The sequence below is a fragment of the Poecilia latipinna genome, unplaced genomic scaffold (assembly GCF_001443285.1).
Source record: "Poecilia latipinna isolate Pla-1442-1.1 unplaced genomic scaffold, P_latipinna-1.0 Scaffold225, whole genome shotgun sequence".
Taxonomy (NCBI): Eukaryota; Metazoa; Chordata; class Actinopteri; order Cyprinodontiformes; family Poeciliidae; genus Poecilia; species Poecilia latipinna.
Window position 1 is genome coordinate 235,835 of NW_015112841.1, and position 26,072 is coordinate 261,906.

The window sequence follows — 26,072 nt, forward strand, 5'->3', positions numbered from 1 at the left end:
TAACAACAAACCACATTTAAAATCTGCTTCAAAGCGCACTTGAGACAAATAAAAACGACTCGGTAAAATGAGAGTTAGCATAACTAAACTCATTCAGGACTGAAAGCAGCGCCTCCCACCTGCTGAGTACCCGAATGGTCCCACCTGCGCCACAGACAGGTGGGACCATTCAGGTACTCAACGTCGACGTTACATTTACAAAAAAAAAAAAAATAAAAAAAAAGGCAGCAGGATGAAAACTGTATCACAAGGTTTCCCCCAGCTCCCGCCATTACAAGCACGGCGGCAGCTTGGCTTTACTTGCCCCGCCTACGTCGCTAGTTTGTTGAGCTTTCAACACACCAGTAACAGCGACATTAAGCTGGACGCGACGACGTGTTGGCATCGCGCACCGTCATGGCGTCTGGTGGTCATGTGCCTCCAGGAGTTTTGCAAATGGCGCGCGCCACCTGGAAGGAGCTCTGTCGGGGCCCATTTTCAGACAACGCTGTACCAAGGTAGGCGGTTCGCGCAAGCGCAACGCAAGCCGCCGATACAATTTCGCATATAGTCGCGCTTTTTGAGGTTCTCGTTGCGAAGACAGAGTAACGAGCGGCGTACATATCCCACGAGCTCGCTCAATACGAGTTCTGGCACGCGCTTGACTCTTTGTCTACACTTGCAATTTGATAAAGTTAACCAGTCAACCGTAGACTAGTCGTCTTCAAACAGCTTTCCTCGCAAATACTGCATTCGCTTGGATAAATAATAACCAATCACAACCAGCAAAACACCGCACCAAGCAGCAGACATTACTGAAGGAAAACTTAATACAAGAAATGTTGTACCCCAAGTATATTTATGGGGGCTCCTGCAGGTCTAGGAGGGCCCTAAGGAGCTGAGTGTAACCAGCATTACATAACTTGTTCCAAGACCAAATCAATGTCTGAATAAGTAATGACAAATTAGTACAAAAAATTGTATCTAATTTGAATTAATGATATTTTTGTTTGTATTTTTTAAGACTACAGTTGTGTGTTTAGGTGTCGTCAATAATACCTTCAAAGAGCATACAGTTACCTAGTCACAATAAATTGTCAACTTTAAAAAAAAATTTAACACAAAAAACAGAAGGGGTATGCTGTGGTGGCGCAGGGGTTAAGCACAGCCCGTTGCAGGTTCGATTCCTGGCCTGGCGACCTTTGCCACATGTCTTTCTCCCTCTCTCATTACCAACTTTCCTGTCAATTAACTATCAAATAAAGGCCACAGGAGCCAATAAAACCTTTAAAAAAAAAAAAAAAAAAACCGGCGGGCCGCTGGTGGATTGCCCTGCCACCGGGCTTAGCAAGTTTTCTGGGGGAAACCCTGTCAGTGAGTGCATGTCCAGCTGCTTAACAACCAGCATGGAAACTGTACACACAAGTACGTATTTGAGCCACCAAGAATGACATGAGGGTTTATTGGCCCCTGAAAAGCTTCCCCTCGGCTCAACGGAGCTAAAAGACTCCCGAAAACGCAGATTAAAAGAAAAAAAAAAAAAAAGCCTTGGGAGGGGGCGCGTGTGCGCGGGCGTCTAGTCGACCTTCTTGCTACGCAGTGGAAGCGTGTCCAGCAGGTATCTGCAGGCGGAGCCGCTGTGCTGAGAGAGGAACGTCAGGAGCTTCCCGTGGAGCAGCGTCAGAGCGGTCTGGTGGCCCATCGCCCACACCCGGTACCACGGCCCGTAGAAGGGATCAGACACGGCCGGACACAGCATGTTGTTCAGGTTGACCTCCGTCGCCTGGGGGGTTTCGTGGGGGAGAGAGAGAGAGCGGGGACAGGTTAATTGGGCGTGAGACCTAATTTTCATGTTAATGGTGATTTAAAAAAAAAAAAAAAGAAAAAAAGAATTATCCACTTGGATGAGGCTCTGGCGAATGTCATGCTCGACTTAACTGTGCATATCTTTATGAATCATTAATTTCCTCTGGATTTCTGCTCCAAAAAGCCCCCTTTTCCCCGCAAATGGAATGAGTGATGAGTTCATCGCCTCGAAGTCGTCCGTAACTTATCATTAGTCTGCAGAAACTCATTTGGCTGCCAAATGATTTCACATCTTGTTAGCGCTGCAGATTTTCTCTGGATTCTTTTTCTTATTGCTTAATTGGCTTCATAGCTGAATAAGAAGATAAAAAAAAGACAGATTGGCTGGAAATACTCAAAAATATACACATTTTTATTTACTTAATATATTTTTTAATTTCATATCCATTTTTATTTGTATTATAAAAACATATTTGCTAAATAATTTATTATTTTTTGTTAAAACATGTTTTAATTTTTTTCTTTAAACAACTTGGTTGCACATTCCTCTGGACTGGAGTATTTTAACTACCCAGTGTGCAGGTATATATTGAAATCTTGCACTTACTGTACAGTACTTAATTTTTTATTTTATTTTAATTTTTTTTTTCATATTTTATCTTTATGCGAATCCTTTGGTTCCTACAGTTGCATAGAAATGTCCCCATTGTGGATCAATAAAGGATATTTCTATTCTATACTTTAATAAGTTTTCAGATCATTTCAGCTGAAAATTATTTACGGCTCTTTTTGCATTAATTTCTCTTCTCAGTAAAGTAGGAAATAGGTTGAATTCAGCAACCGGCATTGCACTGACTGAGGGAAGAAGTCTAACGTTTGAACAGAAGAACCATCTTTATTTCTCTTCTTCTTTGCAAATCTATCATACTGCTACAAATTTAACAGATTTTACTCTGTAAATACACCTAAATCAACTATAATTTCTCTTCAGAACTTCCAGAATTACTCATCACCAAACTGTTTTGAACCTACTCCGCTTTTGGATTTCCACAATTTGCGGCTTTCCTCTTGACTCTACCAAACAGAAAACACGCAGGCCGCAGAGTGAAGTACCACCCGAGCGCCTCTAGAGGGCTCTGTCTTACCAGGCCAAGGGGCTGCAGGAAGATGATGTGGTAGAGAAACAGGATGCCAGTGGAGAGCAGCGCCCACCACATGTTCCCCAGAGGCTCAGGCTGGTACACACCTGCAAGAGAGACAAGAGCTGCCGGTGAAAAATCTCACACAGTTTGAAGGTTAAGCGGAGAGCAGGTGCATGATATGCGTCTCGATCGGCGACCCCGGCCACCTGTTAGACATCCTGCTGCTGCAGCATCGAGGAGCCGGCTGGTGTGTCTGTGTGCTTCACACTGGTTTTTCCCGTTTTCTCTCTGGCAGAATTTTCAGGTGCCACAGGAAGAACTCTCACTCTATCAACGTTACAGATGAAATTGTCTATGTTTGGCTTTCGATGAGACGCTAAGAATGAATACTGAGTGTTGGTATCACTGTGGTACAAACCAGATGATGTTCTCCAGCCTTCTGTCTGGCTGAATGTTGCCCTTTGACATCCTGCTTGCTGCTTTGCGTTTTATCCAGATCAACACAATGTTGTGAATAAAATCTAAACCTACTGCATGTCTTCCAGTAAAACTATGGATTTTTCCTCAAGGTCTGCTTATTTGCTTCAAACCCAAAGATGAGACACGATCAATTTCTGCACTGCAGTTCCTGATGCGCATAATATCTCTGCACCCTGTTGCTATAACGACAGGAGAAACAAAAACCTCTTCTTTTTTTTTCCCCAACAGAGGGAAGCAATACGCAAAATATTAAAGAGTGTGGTATAAACCACTGGGTCAACAGTGTGCCATCAGATGCTTGTTTACAACAAACACGGCAGTGACGTAAACCGGAACCTGTGTGCGCAAAGTCACAACAGCAAACTGCGGCATCATCAACAAAGGTGCAAGTCATTGTGCCGTCTTAACTTGGGGATGTGGGCCTGTGTAGGGACCACATCACTGCCACGTACCTCCTTTCCTCATGAGGTAAACAGGCACCCAGTACATCATGGAATGTTGGATGTAGTAGATCTCCATCTCAAACGGCAGCTGAGGAGCAAACAGAAACATCAATCACGTCAATGTCTCTCTCTCTGACATTAATGGCGTACTTCTCAAAGTGCCACATGTTTTTGCTTTTTCAGACATTAGTGAGGTAAAATGCATCGTATATATCATTTTCGACGTTTGCTCCTCGCGCTTCAGAGCCGGTGACCAGATCAGATAAGATAACACCTTCATGGTAAAACAGAATGCAAAGCAGTCTGCTGCAGCCGTTCTTTCCTGTTTGGGAACCTGATAAAAACTTACAGTTGAGAAAGACAAAAACACATATTTGCATCTGATATTAACAGTAGATTTTCTAGGGGTATGAGTCAGAGTTTAAGCTGTTCAAAGTTTCATTTCTCAGAAAGCAACAGAGGCAGCCCTTATTAGCTGAAGTGAGGGCTGGTTCACTTTGGCTCATGTATAGAAGCAGTAAAGGTGTTGAAGGATGTTTTTTTTTTTTTTAAACTAAATAGCTAGTTATTTATTTACCATACTAAACTTTGACTATTCATCCTAGATTTTAGGGTATTTATTAAAAATATTGTTCAAACAACAGCTATGTTCAAGTTTAGGCGTGTAGTTGTGCTCTTCATGTCATTCCCTGACTTAAACTGGCATGTTCTCTGGTTGTTCCCATTTTGAAGAGCAACTATAAGAATCAGAGAGACTTTATTTATTCCAAAGCAACATTAAATGTTGTAACTCATATCATACGAGCACGTTCAAAGAGACGCTGTGACCTTTGACTGAAGACTTTTGTGCTGTAACAATCTAATGACCGTCATAGCATGCTAACAGCTCTATTTCTGGGCAACATCCTGGCAATCCACCTCATTTGCTTTTGCCGCTAAATCAGTTACTTCCGATACATTTTGCCAAACAGAAAGTAGGGGTGACAATAAAACTGGTAGAGATAAATAAATAAATAATACTTATATACTTACTAGCCTGGTGTTGACTATAGGGAACACTAAACCCAGCAGCGCTCCATTCAGCATGTGAATATGCAGTCTGAAAAGATGCAGAAGAAAAGTGGCGTTAAAGTAAAGAGCAGAAAGTGAAAACTGATAGAGCAGCAAGTTGTTTTTATCTAGAGCCATTTCTGATGAGTCTCTTTAAAAAAAAAAAAAAAAAAAAAAAACATCCAGAAAAGCTGCTGGCAGGAAACATCAAGCATCCCCTAACCTCTGCAGCTCTTCCTCCTGTAACCTGGATTTCCAGTAGTTCAGCCTTTGGGGGGGAAACACACTGATTCTTCTTTAACCACACTTTATTCATCAGCCGCCCTACACAGTCTTGAAGGCCAGGAGGTCGTGTCAAACCACAGCCCCGACATGTCCGACACACAAACTGCTCTTTTTGTCCAATGAGCCAAAATAACTGTTGTGACAGATAAGGTCATTGGGAAAACAGAAGTGCTGTGGGACTGTCACTTCTAATACACCCAGCTGTCAGTCTGAGCAGCCTCCTCACTTTCTATTTTTGTTTTTTAAAAAGCCACTTCATTCTAATTTAAATACACCATTTCCTTGCGCTAAATAATGAAGGAATGTGTGTTTGTGACGTAACCAAAACCTGCGTCACGAACTACATTTATGGAGGATAATCTCACACCCTTTTATTTTTAATATCGTGTGAATAATTAGACAAATTCTGTGTAGCTTTGTCCAGCAGTTACAGTCTAGTGAAGACCAAAGCGCTGTAGGTTCAAATATTCATAGATTTGATGCTAGTTATTGTCCAATTAGGTTATTAGCAAACATTTTAATTAACCTTCTTGTTCATTTTGTTACATTTTACTGTCCAGCTAAAGACACCCAAACTGGAACTGTAAAAAGTTCTTTAAATGGAAGCAAAAATACAAAGCTAGCAGCAGGTCAAAGCGTCAAAAACATCTTACTGGACACTAGCCACAGATCCGAGATTAACCACATCACTAGATTCTATATATGCAGACTGGTTTGGTCATGAACTTGAGTAAGGGTTTTCAACTTCCGACAGAAAGGTAAATGCTTACTCTTTTCTTTGTCCTTTCTGATCCGGTGTCACTTTAAACCCAAGACGCTAAAAGTGACATGGAATTCGCTTCTTGTTCAGAATAAGGTCAGAGGTCAGGGATTTTGCTGCGCATGCAAATGGGGCCGTTCCTTGAAGCGACCGTGTGAGAGCGATGTCGCCCTGGAGAAGTCATTTGGCGAGTCGCCGTCTTTGGGAATTCAAAGATCGATGGCTTAAATCCCCCGGGGAACGGAGTCTGGCACACCAACTATGCGGCGCTTTATTCGCAGGTATGCTTTCAATCTGCTTCTGCCGAATCTATATGAACGCAGGATTTATTGTTATTCTCTGGGCAGCTGCTATTCTTTACAAAGGAATTTCCAATTCTTGAACTTCAATGTATTTTTCTGGGATTTCATGTAATAAAAACTAACCGGGTTGTGAAAACCACAGGATTTTCAAGCGCAAATTTGAATGCCACAAATTTGCATTTAGCCCCTTTTTAATGGACAAGTGCTCTTTCAAAAATACGTTGAAGTGTGAGTTTGCCACGTTTGAGGGGTGTGAGTACTTTTACGAGACAGTGTAGTTTGATTAAATCGTATTACTAATGTATTTTATGATGAAGAAGTTGCGCAAAATGTAGGACATCTAATCAAAAACCAGTTGAGAAGCACTCTCTTTACATTTACAGCAGAGGTGGCCACTGCCATACAAATACCGCGCCGCCTCCAAGAAAGTTTAAAGGAAATAAAGTTGTTGCATTTTCTTTTCAACAGCCGAGTTTTTTTTTTTTTTTGAATGGGGCAATATTTCATGTTTTTCCTCCCATTTCAAGAGTGCACACTCATATTGGCCGACCACTCACTGCGAATGTTCCCTCTGCTGAATTACAGAGTGACCCGGCTAGGATTTATTTCAGAGTAAATTCCACACTGTCTTCCCCGCCGGCTAAAACCTTCTCATGAATAATTAACCTCTCTGACCAGAGGAGGTTTAAAGGAGAGACTATAAACCCCAAACCAAAGCGTTACAGTAAATCTCCGGAAGAAGCCGGCACACTCCAGCGAAGCTTACAGGTCATAACAATCGGCGATAATGACGATGCCTTCAGGATGGAAATGAGAAGTACATTCACGCTTTTACAGCTAGAAGTCCCCACTGGCACGTTTGTAATGCGAGTGGATGACATAATACAGGAATCTCAGCTATGGGGCTTTTCCTTTCTCTCTTAGTTCTTAAAAACTTTTGGCGGACTACACGGAAGAGGGTAAACACACTCACCGAAACACAATCATCGCTGTTTTACACGGCGGGCAGGCCAGCAGGAAGATCTGTTGGAGAAACCACAAAGTGAGATTGAAAACCACCCGACATCACATTCAGCTCAGACGGTCATAAGGAGCCGCTTGAATGCGTTAAGAGCTTCCTGCTCTTAGCGCTGCAAGCAAATATACAGTAAGAGATTTTAACGAGGCCTCCAATCAATGAAAATAAAAAGTTTTTAGGCTGAGACAAACAGTGACAACCCAGACTGCTTCACAGTGGTTTTTAGAGAAGGGCCGTACGTCTTTCTCTGTAAGGTGAAAGTGTTAATTTGACACATTCATCACTTGGATTTTAAAATCCTCTTCTAGATATTTGACTCGGCAACCTGCCTGGTGATGAAGGCTGCAGAGCAGCTGCAGAGTAGCCTGGTTTGTGTTAATATTTGCTGTCGGACGGTGTGTGTGTTTGTGTGCCGGGTCGATTGAATCGAGTCGCCGTCTTACTGCTTTGTGGATCCTGGCTTCAGCCTTGCCGATATGATAATGATAACGACTGCTACTTTTACACCTACCTCTCAGTGAGACAATAAATACATGACAGGAAACAGTTGCCATCTCATTTCCATAGAGGCATCGCCGGCCTGTTACTACAGCTCAAAAGAAACGGCTGTGGGATATTTATTTTTATCTTTTAAGAATAAAATCGACACGTACTGATGAGATATTTTTAGATAATAATCTAATGACCTACTTTGAGGTCAGTGGCATTATGTTTGTGTAGCTGTAGCTGCTGCTGTGGGTCAAAGGTCAAGTCACCTCAAGATTTATCCCATTTTTGTTCCTATTTTGTTCCCGGTGAACAAATAATTTCACAACCAGAAGTTTAGCTTTCGTGGTACAACATATTAGGATAACATGGCACTGTGATATTAGTATTGAATATTGTGTATTTTAATTGCAATTAACATTTTATTTACCAATATATATATTTTAACTATGCTACTTTACTAGCTATTGCTCTGACATTTCTAAAGCAACCAGTTCATTCATTTTCCTTGGTGCTGATTGGCTGAAAAGCCCCAACAGCTGAGATTCTGTTAGCTTAAATGCAATTGTACAAAAACGGCTTCAACTGTGTAGATTAATGGACATTAAGGTATATTTGGTGTTTGAACTCCCAAAACTAAGGACATTGGGGCCGATTTATCTGTGCACCCCTTTAATATACATATAGAGCAGGTTGCCTCGATATTGATAAATGGATGATAACACGGATGTCCTTCAGTTACCATTAAAAAAAAAAAAAAACAAAGATGGAAAATATTCGGTTAATGCGACCACTGCTTTGCCAAATTGATGCATTTTCCCTCCCAGCTGTACCACCGCCGCTTCAACGTTTGACATGTCCGCCGTTTTCTCAACGTCTGTTTTGCTTCTTCTCGTCACAGACCGGATGGGGCGGAGTCACGTGACTGCAGACTGTACACATAGCGCAGCATCTTAAAGGGACAGAGCCAAAAAACAAAACAAAACAAAAAAAAGAGACAAAAACGACTTAATGTTTTTTCATTTAAAACACCGAAAATGCTCACATGAGCAAACTGACATCCGTCATTGTCACAAATTTCATTGTCTAATCACCTACACAACTGAGAATGTGTAGGTGATTAGTGTAAAAGATCTAGTATCCCCAGTCAGTAACCGTAAAACAGAAAACGGGGTAAAAGCGCAAATGAGAAAGACGATAACATCCTTCTTCACCCTGTTAGAGGCAGTTTTACACCAAGCGGCCATGTTTAAAAGCTACAACATAAAGTGGAACGTGTGTGGTATCACCACGGCTGCACGGTTCACAGCCTCTCCTGTCTGGTCTGTACGAGTAGCAGATTGGATGCATGTTTTAAGTTCAGCATCAAAGGGAAGACAAAGGTACACAGGCAGGTTTTAGCGTTGCCCGGAGAACATGCAAACGGCGTGTTTCCATAACAACAGTAGGAAGCTAAAGGACGTCTGTGGAGACAGACTGAGATAAATGAGAAAGCACCATGTGACGCCTTGTTAAGATGATCTCAAAGGAGGAAATAAAAGGCTTCAAACTACTCTGCTCATTCACAGCAGCAGCATCCTTTTAGTTTTGGACGAGACGCTAGCTAAATTGATTTAATTTGGTTCTAGGCACTGAGATTGTAACTCTTAGAAAGAAAGGAAGGAAACATTTGACTTGTGTAAGATCTTAACAGAAAAAAGAAAAATGCAGATGCATGCAATGTATTGCATAATCAGCACATTCTTTTCAGTGGGAAAGAACTTCTCTTTCAAAAATTCAGAAACAGACTTTCTTGCAAATAAAAAAAAATTACCAATTATTGAACTGTAAAGAAATTACTTAAATTCTTAAATATGCATATGTTTACCCTAGCTAAATCTAAACAATTTAGTTAAAACACGACAAGAGAAGGGAGGCTTTTTGGCGTTAACCCTGGTAATGTGCAACAGACTTCTGTAAGGCCTTGAACAGCAGAAATGGTACTTGAGCAATCTTTATGGTGAAAGATGATCACACAACATTATGATCCAAGTTCATCGACTTTTATCAACCGGCTTAGAAAATAGCTTCTTAATTTCCATCTTTGGCTTTGTTTTCGATTTTAAAAGTAAGTTTGTTCCCGTGTTCTTCAAGTTCTACTTTACCCCAATGAATAAAAGATCATTTTCTTTTCGGGTTTGCCGAGTGCAACAAGCAGCAGATTATTTTCAGTTGTACTCACTCAATCTTCTCTTTGTAACTTGCGGTTTGTTGCAACAATTTGGTTTGCTTTGTGCCCAGAACTTAATTAGATACAGAAAAGCAACATATTGGAGAATTTTTAGCCACGCATAATGTGTCTCGCATTTGCCTCGGGATGTTGAGACATCTGTTATTAAATTTTTTAAGCCAGGTTATGAGGAAAGCAAAAGGCCTTCTAATTTTAGTTAAATATTTCTATATGTGTGATGAATTCAGAGGTTTATCTATAAAGTACCACAAAGAAAAAAATCACCAAATGTCTTATTATTCTCTCTTTACCTTTCAGAAGATCATAAGGCTTAAATAAGGTGTACATCACAAAACATAACGATGATATGAAAGGTTTTTTTTTTCCACAAGACCCACTATAAATAACTAATCACCTCCTATGGCAAAAAAAAAAAAGTAAATAAAAAATTTCCATTTGAATATTTTTTTTCAAATTGTAGTTTTGAATAGAAACCACCTGAAAACTGTCGGCTACAGTGTTCTGACACTGTTTGCAGTAAAAATTGCCAAAAAACAATTTTTCACCATATTCAAAAAGAAGAACTGTTCTTTTTCAGTTTCACCATGACAGAAATCAGTTCACATTGTGAAACGTATGATTTCCAGACCAGGGGGAAAATGAGCGTGCAGAAACAAATCTGATCAACTTCAAGCATCTCATGTTCAGCGCGAGTGTGTGTCGGGAGAGACACAATACCGACGTGAAATATTTCACAGTAACGCCCAGCTGAAGTCACTCATTAGCCTTGGGCCAGCAGAACATTCTTCACACTTTGTTACAAAGGGAGGCGAGACAGGAGTGAGGAGACGCAGAACCGGCTTCAGTATCAAGTCATGAGATCTGAAAAGTGAGAAGGCTACATCCTCTCTGAGCAGCAGAAGCGTCAGATGTTTTGGCCAGACCTTCCTCTTTTCTGACAGGGTGTGATGCAGATCTACTCAGGTCTTGTTAACGCCCGAGGATCTCTCATTTAGAACTGGTCTCACCAGTAAAACCAGTCTTTTCTCATACCACATGTAACATCAGCGGCTAGTTAGAAGACTGGAAGATTAATACCTGAACACCAACTGGAAAGTCTTTAAAAGAAAATTAAATCATTATTAAAAAACCCCCAAACTAAAATAAATTAATAATGCTAGGTCTGATGGGGGCACAAGTAAAGCCTGGTGGCCCGCCAGACTTATAATTCACTGAAGGAAACACTGCATAGTAAATACACTAAAACTCTGTCAACGTTACAAACTTCTAACTTTGACTCGGCCGTAGAGAGCAATCTTTGTGAATCAGTTACTATTTATATCAGAGATGTCGTTTTGGGGCCAAATAAAGATCACAAATGCTCTTAAAGGGCCGGTCGTGCCAGAATCCATTGATAAAACTTGTTCACAAGCTGTTAAAATATCAATGAATTCTTAAAATTAAATATTATTGAACATCTTTTCAGTTCCTCCAGGATTTTGCAGTTCTTTTTGAGACTTTTTGCAATAAAAATCAAAGTGTTTGTGGTACTAATTTAGACACATATGCAGATATTTGTACTTATTTATGACGGTAAATTTTGGCTTTTTATTACTTGCTGTATATAATGGACTACAATCTGACATCAATTAAGGTTGAGGCAGTTGTTTAGTAGAAGTAAGAAAGTTTTTGAAAATTAGAAAAATCTGCAATAAACTCCCAATCATGTATTAGCACAAAAAAGTATGGGGATTTGTTGATGTTAGCGTGAATTTCCATGATAATCCTCAGGAAACTGGTGGAACTGATTGAAATAATTTGGCAGTAGATAGATATGACTGATAACATAAAATATGAGCACACTGAGTGTTTAGTCTAGAACGTAGAGGGCCACATAAAAAGCTGTGGCGGGCCGAATTTGGCCCACGCGCCTTGAGTTTGACACCTGATTTAGATGATATACCTCCTCTCCTCTGTGTCAATAAAGTCTGAGTCACTGACGTATTCAAAACAGGAACATTTAACAAGGTTTAAAGTACTTTTACATAAGTTAGGAAGTGTAGTTGCCATTACAGAAATACTGGTTATACAGTAGTTTGATTGCTGAAATCAGGGCTTTTTGTTTTCTCTCTCTCCGACAACTGAGAGGCTGGAAAAATACAACAATCAATATCTCTGTATCAGGAGAATCATTTTGATATTAGCTCATGCAATTTATATAAATCAGCCCAATTTTGGGTGGAAATTCACACAAGAAAATTGCTTTCTGCTGGAGAAGCATTCAGGTCACATAGTCACAACAATAAATAAATCAATCGACTGACAACTTAATGCTGAGGAATCAGTTTGCTAATTAGTCTGAAAGTTGCAATGGCTTGATTCACAGTATCACATGTGCAAAAAAGAATTATGATTCTTTGTTTAAATCAGGTGATATTTTTAAGTTAATCCAGTGTTTTTCTGTAAAATAATACACATCTGATCGCCCCTGTCTAACAATTTAAAAACAAGAACTTGAAGCTACAGAGTTAGCGTTTAAAACCGCAATGAAAAAATAAAAAACACACATCAAGAGGAGCAAGAAATGAGCACCAGATTCATGTGCTCCGATCAGTATCTCAGCCAGCTTCCTCATCTCCTGCAGCAATATTATACAATAAGGCTATGAGCATGAATGCATTTATGATAGTCAAATCAAGCGGGTTGCTGCTGCAGCTGCACTATTAAAAAACAAACAAATAAATCTAATGGGGTTTTTTTCTTCTTCTTCCTTCTGGAAATGAAATACAATCTCATCTCAAGGCGCACCAGACTGAAACATGACACAACCCGTCCTCTCTTTTTGTCCTGTGTTGCTCTCCGTCTGAGTCCTGGCTCAAATTAAACGGGATCTTCTATGTGCAGGTTCCAGGTAAGAGCGAGCCGCGAGGGCAACGGTTAGTCAAAGTCACGGATGGAGAGTCCCAGAGTCCTTGAAGGCGACCTGAGCTGCACTGGTTGTTGGCGAAGTAGACGTTTAAATGCCACATTTGCACTAACAACTCTTCAGCTGCCTGAATATCATTTCAGAGACGAAATGAATTGTTTCCTCACTGCTGCCGACCTTTAAAAGTGGAGTAAAGTTATTTACCAAAGACTATCAGTTTGTAGATTGGCATATCTCAGCGTAGATACGTTTTTTTTTTTGTTTTTTGTTTCCCCCTCCTATTCCAACAAGGAGAGCCTTGTCCTTCCGGCCTTATCTGAACAACTGAGTCAACAATCCGCTCAGCTGGCTGTTAACGTTACAGCTGATACCGCAAACATGGCCAATGAGGCTGACACTGCCTGCATCTTGGTGATATCTTTACTGGAAATAAATTGCAAAATCTTATGTTAATTGTGAATCCTTAAATGCATTTTGTTTTAAATCCAGCAATCCCGATTTTCTTTGCTATTTCTGACTTAATTTTGAACAATTTCACACTTTTAAAAGGACTAGAACATGAAAAATTGGGACTGGCGGTATGGACTTAGAAATTTATTGCAATATATAGAGTTATATAATTAAAGATGATTAAAAACTGCTTATTAGTTGTTGTTTTTTCTTTTATGTAACTATATTCCCATTTCAGACAGGCTTCTTCAGGATGTCAATTACTTAAAAAAGTGATTTATGTTACTAAACTGCACACATTAACCGTATTTAATCCTATTATAAAAATAGCAAAAACATTTCTGATCATACCGTCAGTTTTGTTTTTTTCATTTGCCGTCAATAGCTGAAATTCATCGCGACGACGATACATCGGAATTCTTATCACGATAAGAAATTTTTCACGATAAATGATCCGATAAACGCCCACCCCTAATGAAAAGCCAATTTTCTGCTAGAGCTCACACTTCTGAATTCAATAGAAAACAAAAGAAATACAATATTACTTCATTTCCTGTATCATAGCTTATGTAACTCACCGTTATTTTCTTATTTATATAAAAAAAAAGTTCACTAAAGCCTTTGTGTGGTGCAATACAAAGGCACCACACAAAGGTCATCAGCAGGATGACCTCGGGATCATCCTGCTGATCCAGAGGTCAGATCAGCAGGATGAATCTTTTCCTGCAGTGTGTGAAAATATTTCCCATCAGCCCACCTGATTTCTGCAGGAAACTCTCACGTGATCTAAGTGGAGGTTTACCGGGGAGATTTAGTACACAGGGATACAGGCACTCAGGTTATTTAGACATAAAACACATAATTTTCTTTCACCTTTACACCTGAACGTGGTTGATTGCACTTCCACAGTGATAAAAAAAATAAAAAACCTCCACCTGAAGAAATTTTGGAAAGAAGGTCTGACCTCCTTGTTTAGCTGACAATCTGAGTTCCAAAATTCAAATATTTCTGTTGCTAATTTATTTGTCTAAGGAGCTCCACCCAACTCCAGTGAAAATGTGCCACAGTTAACTGATAAGCTAGTCCGTGACTGCTAATCTGATGGCACACATACCAGGCGTCCACGTTATGCTCAGAGGGGACGCATGTCACTTATTGTACACTGAACTCATTCCTACTTTATTCAAGCTTCCTTGTCCTTTTTGCTGATATGAATCTTGACCTTTTCCACATTTGGTGACGACAACGGGACTTTATGTGATAACCTGGCACATGATCTCTGCACCAATTCAAACTGAAGACGTTTCAAGACCTGTCCAAGATTGCTGTGAATGAAATTTAAGAGCTGGTAAAACTTTAAAATCCAGTAAACCTCTGACTTCATAGTCTGAGTCTCGCACTGCATATGGGCCTCTACAGGTTTAACAGTGGCGAGCTTTTTCTGCACTGTGAACGTAGCATCGTACGGGTTGGCAACGGGAGCGAGCCAGTGGTGAGGACGAACACCGTCCACCTAACTAGCAATGACCTCGCACTTATAATCACAAATAGGCTAGCTGGAAAAGATGCACTAGCAGCTTGTTAGCTGTAGCTTCTGCCAAAAAAGATGTCTGTGTGCAACTCAAACTTTTGCCTGAGAGAAAAGTCCTGCTGGGAAAAAATATAGAAACTATGTAGAATATTTGACAGTAAATAGCGCTGTCACAACAAAATCTAAGACCTTTGATTAACTTATTTAAATGTATTAAATTCATATTTAATGAATTTAATGCATTTTAAGGCCTTAATTTTAGATACATGAAAACATATAAATTCATGTATTCTGAGCTGAATTTTTAAGTCTTAAAATTGGAAGACTTTAAGACATGACACACTCCAAGAAACACATGAGGCTGATCAAGGATAAAGTTGTGAAGTCTGAAACAGAGTGAAATAATAATTTTAAAAAAATACTCAAGCTTTGAGCATTACATTAAGCAATGCTCAATCCATCATCTGAAAATGGGTCGAGAATAAGAAAAGCGGACAAGAAACTTTCTGTAACGCCGGAGAATATGGTGAGAACCACCGGCCCCCCAATGCGTATTGGAAAACTTAACTACCACATTTCTCATTCTATAAAAATATCCTTCAACACTCAATATTTAAGACTAACTACCACCCTGAGCCCTGAAGAGACCAGAGCAGCTGTTACTATGGAGGTGTTTTCATTTGTGATGGAAAGGGATCAGAAAGGGATTTAAATGGACGAGCCACACCCGTTAGGATATGAGGAAGCGTCAGTACTGCAGGAGACATGCAGCCCGTAAAAATACACATCTGATTCTGTGGTCCTCAACACTGACGTTAGCCAGCCTGGATGGAACAAACACAATAAAAGTCCTTATCCTGCTCAAAACACATCACGCCTTTAATCTCATTCCAGTCATCCTCTGAAGGAGTCCAACTAATGAACTGTTGACTCTGCAAATAACTACAAAATACTCATCCAGCTGGGGAAGCAACAGCTTTGTGGTAACGCGACACTTATGACTTATTTAAACAAACTCCTTTGTGCAGTTTCCTTCTCAGAAACAACCCTGCTGACCTTGTCCGTCAAACATTGATGGCGTTTTTTTTTTTTGTTTGTTTGTTTTTTTCCTACCATAAGTCAATTTTTCATCACATACCCTGTAAATCATGAGTGGGCAGCGGCAACTGTGCTGGCACCGCATCAACAACATTACTCATCCCTCTGTATTTCATTTCAAAACGAGAACAGGACCCAGGACAGGATGTGGAGGAAAACGTGCTGCAACCGGTAAAGCTGATCAAACCTACGGAAAATGACTCCATCCTGCACTGCTTCTTTAAGGAGATGCAACCATGTCTTTCCACATCGCCCTCTCAGTAATAAATCGCTATCTGGGACTCAATCAGACCACACCCAGTTCTGGTTGGACGCCTCCAGGGCTCACAGCATCCCAGCTCCAGCTTTACATCACAGACAAGACGGCGGCTACAGCGATATAGTTTGCACCAATTAGATTTTACCAGGCTCCAAAGGGCTTTAGATTCTTTAGCAAAGGTTTAATCAAATGATCCTGCATCAATACGACGTATCCACAACCTTGATCGGATTTCATTGATGTTTTTGCAGTATTTCACTCGGAGATCACAAGAAAAACTGGATGATTCCGATCTCTGGAGAATCTCCGATTTCAACAATACTTTGGTAGAGATTGGAGATACTACAGTCAAGGTCAAGGTCATGCAATTGAAATATTTTACAAGGTTGGAGGCTTCATTTTCAAATTATGCATGCTGAAATAAATTCCATATTTGTGAAACCTATCCAAGGGAGGTAACTGGTTAACCAAAACTGAATAGATGAGGCCATGCCACTTAAATAATTCACTAAAACAGCGAATTAATATAATAAAAATCACTGATCAAGTCTTTCCTGGCATATGCTGATTTGGGGTTTTCCTTGGTGCCACCTGCCAATTCACGTTTTTTCTATTCCCAGAAGTACAACGTGGAAAAATCAGAAGAAAAAAAGAGAGAGAACCTCTACCACAGGCAGTTGTTTTGAACCAAATAAAAAATATGAAAGATTAAAAAAGAATCTCAAAAATAGTGCAAAAATATGTGGTTGATGTGTTTTTAGGTTGAAAACAATTGTTATTTAATTTATTTAACAGTGTCAAAAATATGGAGGAATATTTTATATTGGAAAATATTGGTTATTGGTCATAACAGCTGTATTAACATCGGGCCAAATTCTTATATTCTCCTCATTCCACCCTAAACTTGCATGAACATTTGCCTTTACTATTATATATTTGCCAATTTTATTTGGTAAATATATAATAGTACAACAAACACGGCAAGCATAAAACAATTTGAAATCCACCAAAGGCTTTTATTTATGGCTGATACAGAGGTTTTCTTTGAGCAACAATCTGCCAATTTCAATTCTTTCCTACTTACAATGCTACATAAAAGAAATCAAAATGCTCTGGACAGAGGTCAGGACTCTTTGACCTGTCACTAACAAGTCTGATTCTGACCACTGGCTGAGGAATGCAACAACACAACAGAAGAAGTTCACGTTTGAGGAACCCACATCCAGGAAGTAATTGCTGCTTGTAAAAATGAAATCTAAAGTGTTCCTCCATTACAGTTTACACCGGCAGAGGCTGGACCATCACTACTCAATTCAATACTTCAATAACAAAAGTCTTCAGACACACTCGTTGAACAGCTCTCTAATGTAAACACGCATCACGATCAGCTCATGCCTACCTGAGTCATGGTGATTATATGGCAGGGATTCAGAAGATAAATCACAGTCTTAGTCGCAAACTTGAACCCGACTTCTATTCCAAAAGTCATGCAAAGAGAGACCAGCAACAGGTTCTTGCCCAGACTGTCCTTCTTCGGCTTCACGCAGTCCCCGCCGACAACCCTGAACTCCTTTGCAAAGTTTATCTTCTTCAGTGCAACGCCGACCTCCAGCAGCGAGATGAAGAGGATGGCCAGGCTCTCCGCGATGCGCTGCTGGACGGGGAGGAAGGCTGCGCACTCGGGCCCCCCGTTGCCCTCAAACTTCGGGTCCACCCCGCCGTAAATCCAGTCCAGCAGGCTGTATATGTTGTACCGGGACATGTTCCTCTTTTCGGGTTGGAATAGATACGAACAAGATGGGATAAAAGACGTCACACTGACTTCTTGGCGAAACATGTACAGCGGGATTTCCTTGTGGTTCACTCCGTAGTAGACATGTACTCACCTCCTGGGTGGATTTCAGATAGCTAGCCCGCTAAACTACCTCATCCGCAGGCGGAGGAGGAACTTCGGTTAGCGACAGGAGGAAGCTGTTGTCAAGGCTACCCGTCGCTGGTGTTTAGTGTGGAGCAAGCCCCTCTCTCGTTTCTCGCGTTACTCCAAACAGGTTAACTCGTCGGGCTCATCTCAAGGTAATGAAAACGCTGGTCGCCAGCTACCAACAGATGAGTCATGTTTGGAGCAGGTTACCGGACGCTGCGTTAGCATGTGTAACCACCAATACACCACACAGGTAGCTAGCCTAGCTTCGGAGCCCCACTGAGCTGCCGAAGAGGTGCCGCTTGTTATCGCTTCACCCGGTTTTTAGTTTCGCAGGCTGCATTAAATTGTCACTGAAAGTCACGATTCTACAATTGCTATTCATAAAAGCGTCTTTTCGGATTCATTATTAACAGTTGTGGGGATATGTTAAGGCTTACACCTGCCGAGGTAAACCACTGCCTTTGCGTCAAAACTACCTGCAAGTCAAGACTTAGGACATAACTGGATAAATCAACACCGCCCTATGTGGTGTATGTAAGTGGTGCGTTCATTGGGAATGAGGAAATTTTCACTTTCTTGTATCTGTTAGAACAAATGACTTTATCACGTTGACAAAGTCATTCTAAACCACAGAGACGTCTCTAGATCGAATGGACATTTTATGTAGGGACCTTCCAGCGAAATAATACTAGCACTATATAACCAACGTCTGATTTTGCAGATGCATTGTGAGTCACATCTAAAAAAGTTACACCCACTACCAAATATACAGTACAGTTAAAATTCTTTTTAAAATCAAATGTGTTAAGCTTCTGGGGAGAAAGGTGCTGTTTTTTCCCCCCTGATAGTAACATAAGTTAGAGTCGTGAAACAATATTTTTTGCCTTCTGACATTTCTTCTGTTTTTGTTTTTCGGCACACCTTAATGTTTTTAGATAATAAAATAAAGGTTGACACCTGACAATATAACACAAATAAAATGTTGCTGTGAGCTGACAATTTCTTTTAGGAGAGGAAATCACCTGATGTAAAACGAACTGTTGCCTTGCTTGATGGTAACAATTGCCATCAAACATCTGTTATGCCTGGGGCAGCGAGCCTTTTTATGTCGTGAGTAATTTTAGTGCACTTTGCTTTGCAGAATCGTTTCAATTATGCCACAAAATAGTTTTCCTGTCCTTCTGTTTTTTTCTGTTTGCTTAGAGAGCGCAGAGGGACATTTGCACTTGTTTCAGTATTCATAAATATTTACTTGATTTGAAAGTGGTGAATATTGGACAAACTCGGACAACATCACTGGAACGAGCAGCTTTATTTGAAAATAGAAAATTAATTTATTTGACATTTGGTATGAAAAAATTAAATTGTATTCATCCTATATGAAATATACTGATTTAAGCAGTTTCTTCCATTATATTACAGAATGTTAAACATAACTTTGAAGGCATGCAACATCAGACATAAGGTTCCTTAAAGTCCAAGTATTGAAGGAAATTAGCCATAAACGTCTGTGACATAAAATGGTTGACAATCTGTACAGGAGTTGTTGTTTATTCTCTGTGGTAAACAGTATTTATTCTGACACCAATCCTCTTGTTACTGAATTTGGTGGTAACTCAGATAAACACCACAGTGCCAGGTTATAGATTTGGCTGCAGATCCACTGCTTTGATTACTGGAAAGAAGGATGCCAGTGGCTGGCTCACTAGTACAGACATCGCTATGGAGACCGTCAAAAACAAAGTATTGCTTTACTTGTTGAACTTACGGTTGTCTGCAGCACATCCTGTTATCCAAGGGACAAACATTCGTGGGAAACAGCCACGGTTGCTTCATGCAGCTGAGCTCTGTGCTGTTGCTAAACCGATGGCAACCGGTTCCTTCATGAAAAAGTCACTTATCATCCTGCACCATCAGAAGTTATCTTTATCTTAAAGGAAAATAATATAAGCCCCACGTTGTACTGAATGAAGCCCCAAAAATACATTCTTTCCCTGGAGCAAGAAAGGCTGCTGTGAATGTGTGTGCAGCCATTCTCTTAACAGTTAATAAAAGGAACACCATCTTCCATTATTTTGTTCCCCTCAAACAAGAATGAAAAACATTAGGATCCACATCTACAAGCCTTTCATTTCACAGCAGGATGTGTGTCCATAAAGCAGAGTTCTCCATGTTCAAGATGCTGAACCAGTAGGATATCCTCAGCGCTTTTGGCTGAAGTCTGCCATCACCATGGCTACCAGCAGACTCACAGCTCATTCACCTGTTTATCTTATCAAGCAATAATAATAATGGTAACACTTTATTTGATGGAGTGTGCATAAGACTGACATGACACTGTCATAAACATAAAGAAGTCTTTATGAATGTTTATGACAGTTGTCATGAACTATCATTCGGTAAATAATGACACTTTTAATGCACAATTGTTCTAAAAGTTGCATTAAAAGTGCCAACTTTGCATTATTTTGTAAATTATGATAATTTAATGCAAAGTTGGCATTTTTCATGGACTTTCAATGCAACTTTTAGAGCAACTTTGCATTAAAAGTGTCATTATTTACTGAATGACACTTCATGACAACAGTCATAAACATTCATAAAGACTTTGTTATGTTCATAACAGGTGTTATGTCATGTTTATGACTGTCATATCAGCCTTATGCACACCCCTTCAAATAAAGTGTCACCACAATAATAATAATTAAAAAATACTTACAATAATGGTCAGAAAGCACATCATAAAATCTATAAGATTAAGTTAAAGAATTACTTTTAAAAACAATTTCATATTACAGCATTTTATGAGATCAGTGAAAACTTGAGGCATGAACAGAAAATGCGTAAACGCCTGACAGCATTTACAGGAGCTGCAGTGTCTGTGGAATTGTTTTTGTCGAGTGTTTCAGCTGAGTTGCTGTGTCTTCACTGGCCGGCACCCTTCCCTCATTCAGCAGTCTCTCCCTTTCCGCGTCGCTGCCTTCATCGTCCAGGTTCATCCTGGCGGCACATATGGATAATATGGATAAAAGTCTCTTCACTTTTTAAAAAGAAGCTTATTAATTACAAGAGGAAATAAGGGCAGCACTGGTAGAAGTAAAGTGGGAAATGCAAAAGGACAATCGAGAGAGAGAGAGAGGGAGAGAGAGAGAGAGAGAGAGAGGTCTGTAAGTTGGTGTCCTTGGACCATGCTCTGCAGTGAGCTTTTTCCTAGTGGTGAGTAATGCAGAACAGTCATTTGTTAGGAATGCATTAGACCACAAACATTTTCAAGCATGTGAGGGGAGATAGAACATGTCAGACAATGGTACAGGGACTGGGCTAGCACAGGCTGATGGGGAAAAAAAAAAAAAGATATTCTAAATGAGAAAACGTTCTGACTTGGCAGGCTACTTCTTTTCAAACAACCACAAACTAACGTTGCCTCACCAATGCAGGGTGTGTGCGGTACATGCTGTTTGAAATTAGGTCCAACATTGAAGGTACGGACGTCTGTGTCGATGTTTGAAAAGAAGACGTTACAGCCTGGACGGTGATGAAGCACTGTAGCATCAGGGTTTGATTTGTACTGTGACACGTACGTAGCATCTCTTTGTTTTCTCACAGCTTGCCTCACAACGTTAACGAACCTGACAGCAAGAGATAATTACTCTCTTACATAATTCAGCGAATGTGCTCAGAAAGGCCCCGTTAGGGAGAGTTATAAGAAAAGTACGCATGAGCCGTGATTGAATAGTAGCACAACACCTGTATGACAGCAATTGTTTTTCTCTTTATTATTATTTAAAAAACAAACCTGAAAGTCATGCTCAATGCGTTTTCGGTATCCATTTGCGATCCCGTTACAGCTATAGGTCTTTATAGGTGTAGCTTGTTTTAGAGGTTGTCACTATAAAGGGGGCGAATGCAAATGCACTTAAAAAAAATTTAAAGCTCAGTGAACCATCTGTTCTTTTGCTTCCACTTCACCATTCTACCCTACTTTTTTTGTGTTAGCATATTGCATGAAACGTCAATAAAATACATTAAAGTTTGGGGTGGAAAACGACGACAGGACGTAAAAACTGAGAGGTGTGACTGCAAGGAAGTAAACGCAGGGCAACACTCAGCATTTAAAAGGTTGTAAGTACTTCCCCATCCCATGAGGGAAATTACTGTGGCTATCATTAAAGTCCAGGCTGCTGTTTCAGGATCTGAAGGCGAGCAAAGAGAGAAGACCGGAGATCAGCTTGGCCTTGTAGCATGTAATCCTGAGGGATAAAAAAAAAAAAAAAGTGAGCTGATCCTCAGACAAGAAAAGAACCGACAGGAGCAACTTAGGCAAATCACGACCCTTTTGGTCTGGTTGAAAGAGGCCAATTAGCTTGAAACAGAGAGAGGTGAGGATGAACAGGTGGATTGGGAGCAGAAACTGTGTGTGTAGCCTCCAGCTACACACACAGGTATTTTTTTTTTTTAGAGAGATTTGAGAGCATTTGTAATTAATTTTTAAAGGTTCTGGTAGTTTTTTTTTTTTAAATAGAAAACAGAGAACTCAGAGAGGATATTGCAGTCTAAACGTAATACCCATAAGGGATTTTGTCATATTGATAAGCCTAAATATGACTTAAAGTTATATTACTATTATTTGTTACTATTTAAGTGTTTTACTGTTTAATATTTTATATACCTCTATTAAATGAACTATCCTATGGGGGGTCACTTGGGGAGCCACAAGTGGCTCTTTGAACTTTTCACAATGGCTCTTAATAACAGTGTTAAAAATAATAAAGAACCAGATAATATTTTTAAATATATTTATTGTAACAAATGCAGATTTTAGTCATTTTTTTCATGGAATAATTGCATTTAAGTTCCACAACAGAATTACCAGCAACATGCTTTTAGAAATACTTTTTTTTTTTTTATGTAGTCATTCTCTTTTAGTTTTATGACTTCTTTATTTACGACCCATAGATGTAAATAAAACAGTTGTTCTTTGAGACCATGAAACTTATTTCCTGCAGTAGATGCTCATTAAAACTATAAGTCATCTTTTTTCAAAAGGTCACGTTGCGGCTCTAAACAAGTAGCTGGACCGAGGACAAAAATTGTTCTTTGGATTGTAGAGACTAGAGACCAGTACAGGGGATTTTGATGCACCACCAGGGGGCGATATTACCATTTTCCTACGACATTTGTATTTTAGATTCCTCTGGGTTCAAAAAGGCTGTGCTGCACTGCAAAGTCCAAGGTCCTAAAATGCAGGGGGGGAAAGAAAGTTGCTTTTATGGACATCAGTTTGCTTCAACAAAAAATGTTTTATCATTTGTTTTATTGTTTTGAAATAATTAATCTTTTTACGTAGTGCTTGCTTAACATTTGTGTATGGCTTACCAATTTGCTACATAAGCTTCAATGCTCAAATTGTGCTTTAAATGCAGTTTTGTCTGTTTTTCCAGGATGCTCTGTTCGGCTATAGAGAGAGAGAGACAGAGAGAGAGACAGAGGGAGAGAGAGCTGTTTTCTAACCACATGTGTGAACAGCTGGACCTGAGGCTGCAGCTTCTACATGGGCGACAAATAAAGTATTTGCTGCGTTTCGGGTTTATGTTTTGTCAGAACAGTGCGAAAATCAATCAGCTCCTGCGGGGGCGCCCGGCCTCTGATAGGCCTGCTTGTCTCCTCACCGCTGAGCAGAAGTCAGTCGAGGATATTAATCTAAACATCAGTCATGCATGGGGAACACCCCACGAGGAGAATAAGCTTGCTCATCCATGCGTCTCCTGGGGGAGGTATATGGAGCCTCAGATAGGAGGAGGAGCTGTCCTGGTAAGTGTGTCGGGGTATCGTCTCGGGAGACGTAATGTGGGCCGACTTCAGGTCCACAGACAATAAACTCCCGAACAGAAAAGGCTGGCACCATCACGTCCTGAAATTTGAGCATGGCCCACTGGACCACATTATAATCCTTGCTGGAAGAACGTCAGACGGAGCCGACAGCACCGCAGTCCAGACGGTGACCCAGAAAGGGACAACATGTGTCCCCCACCCCGCATCCCCTCTTCAAAGCGGGAGCAGAGGAATGCTGTATTTCCGAGTCATTTTCTTAATGTAATTCATCTCATTGCCGTCCACCAATCCTCCAGCCATTCGAATGAGCCAGACAAATAACAACACACAATGTAGCATCACGCAAGAGCAGACTATTATTCATTACCTGCCCCCGTGTTGTGTTGGATTCTCTCTGAGCAAAATTAGACACCATCTCCTTCGCCTCTTTGCTTCACTTGCTCGTACCGGGTTGTGTTCCCAAGGACAAGTGGCGCTCTCGGTTGATTTCTCCCTGTGCTGACTGCTTGGCTCTGAGCGCAGATAATCCAACATACCACAACTGTCCTGTTTCTGTAGCTACCAGCTGCAGGAACACGTCAACAGTCAATTTTAACTGGCAAATCAAATGTATAACCCCAGCTGAAAAATCACTGTAGGGCACTGAAGCACCTGCACACATGGAAAAGCTAAGCAGCTTTTTTTTTTTTTATTTTTTTTTTAAATCTGCTGTACTGATACAAAAAAAAAGAGCCATGCTAAAACAAATCTTTCAACTTTCATCCAAAATGATCTGTTAAAGTTTGCGGGTGTTGAAGGATCATCTTGAAAATGGACAGAGTGTGGTACAGCTGCAAATATGTCAAGGCGGAGCTGTGCACCAAAACTGACAGGAGTGGGCATGGAGAACATTAATTATACTAACTCTGGTGGAGCTACAGAGACACTCAGGTGGAGTATTAGTCACATACGTCAAGCTTAAGCAATAATCTAGTTTGCAGTTTACAAGCCACATAGAGGCAGAGGTGGGTAATAATTAGCTGCATTTACTCAGATGAATGTAAAAAATACACGTTTCTTTGTTCTGATTTTATTTTCTGTCTGCTGAACCCGTTGTATAACTTGGAGGTAAAGAAGAGTAAGAACTATATATTGTTATTGGAAGTGTTTTACCCTATTTTGACATTTATATTTTCTACTGTATGAAAATGTGTTTCATAAGGTCTATATATGAAAAAAAAAAACAAGTATATGGAAACGTTTCTTCCACCTCAATTTGTTATTTTGCATTTATTTGTATTCATTTTAATCTTTCAAAAACCCAGAATTTGCACATATTTTGTCTGTTGGACGACATTGTTTGGGAATATTAAGTCACATGCTCTGATCAGTAAGTATTTTACCCTAGTGGATAAATGAATATCAGGTTTAAAAAAAGATGTTAGAGGCTCCAACAGAGTTAAAACTGGGGTGGAGTTTCACCTTGAATTGACTTGAACTGAATGAGATAATTATCACCATTTTAGGTATTTCTCAAAAAAAAAAAAAAAAACGCTAAAAATTATGCATCCTTTAATAAAATGCTACAACCCCCCCGTACAAACAGCCTGTGTAGCTCCGACTACATTAACAGCCAGCGAAGATGCAAGTCAGCTTTCCTCCAAGTCAAGTTTTCCCCAGGTCATAACATATTTATTTCCGAACCCATTTGTAAGTCATCCATGTTCTGAAGCCGTTGGGACTTTGCTCGCTCGAGCAGCAGCAGAGTGCAGACAGAACTCAAAGGGAGACAAACGCCCTCATCGAAACGCCTACACCAGTCAGTCCGCCCGCTTCAGAGATCCGTGGGGATTAGGAGGCAAATCAGGAAAGGACTTCTTTCCTGACTGCCCTTCGCTTTCACTGATCAAAGACGGGGGCTATTCATATAAAAAGCAATCACAACAGTCAATGCTTACATAACCCATTTAAAATATATATATATATATATATATATATATATATATATATATATATATATATATATATATATATATATATATATATATATATATATATATATATATATTTTTTTTTTTTTTTAAAAACATTTTTTTATCGCTGTGTGGGTACA

General features: G+C 40.0%; 1 protein-coding gene across 2 annotated transcripts; it reads right to left on the reverse strand.

Moving 5' to 3' along the window:
• Positions 1 to 1,407: 1,407 nt before the first annotated feature.
• tmem164 (transmembrane protein 164) lies at positions 1,408 to 18,640 on the reverse strand. Of its 2 annotated transcripts, XM_015031974.1 has the most exons (7): positions 18,111 to 18,640; positions 17,624 to 17,992; positions 7,221 to 7,270; positions 4,883 to 4,949; positions 3,860 to 3,938; positions 2,931 to 3,031; positions 1,408 to 1,762 (listed from the first exon to the last, which is right to left on the reverse strand). In XM_015031974.1, exons 2-7 carry the CDS (start codon positions 17,984 to 17,986, stop codon positions 1,556 to 1,558), a joined length of 867 nt encoding a protein of 288 aa, XP_014887460.1. In that variant the 5' UTR covers positions 17,987 to 17,992; positions 18,111 to 18,640; the 3' UTR covers positions 1,408 to 1,555. The 2 variants fall into 2 exon arrangements, with proteins under 2 accessions (XP_014887460.1, XP_014887459.1); XM_015031973.1 differs by having other exon boundaries at positions 17,624 to 18,639.
• Between the last annotated feature and the right edge of the window lie 7,432 nt (positions 18,641 to 26,072).

Excerpts from the sequence above, each read along its gene's own strand:
- tmem164 (XM_015031973.1), bottom strand. The coding sequence starts at position 18,061 with ATGTTTCGCCAAGAAGTCAGTGTGACGTCTTTTATCCCATCTTGTTCG. Across the intron at positions 7,271-17,623 it reads ATATAATCACCATGACTCAG|ATCTTCCTGCTGGCCTGCCC; the intron begins GTAGGCATGAGC and ends TTTCTCCAACAG. Across the intron at positions 3,939-4,882 it reads CTATAGTCAACACCAGGCTA|CTGCCGTTTGAGATGGAGAT; the intron begins GTAAGTATATAA and ends TTTGCTCCTCAG.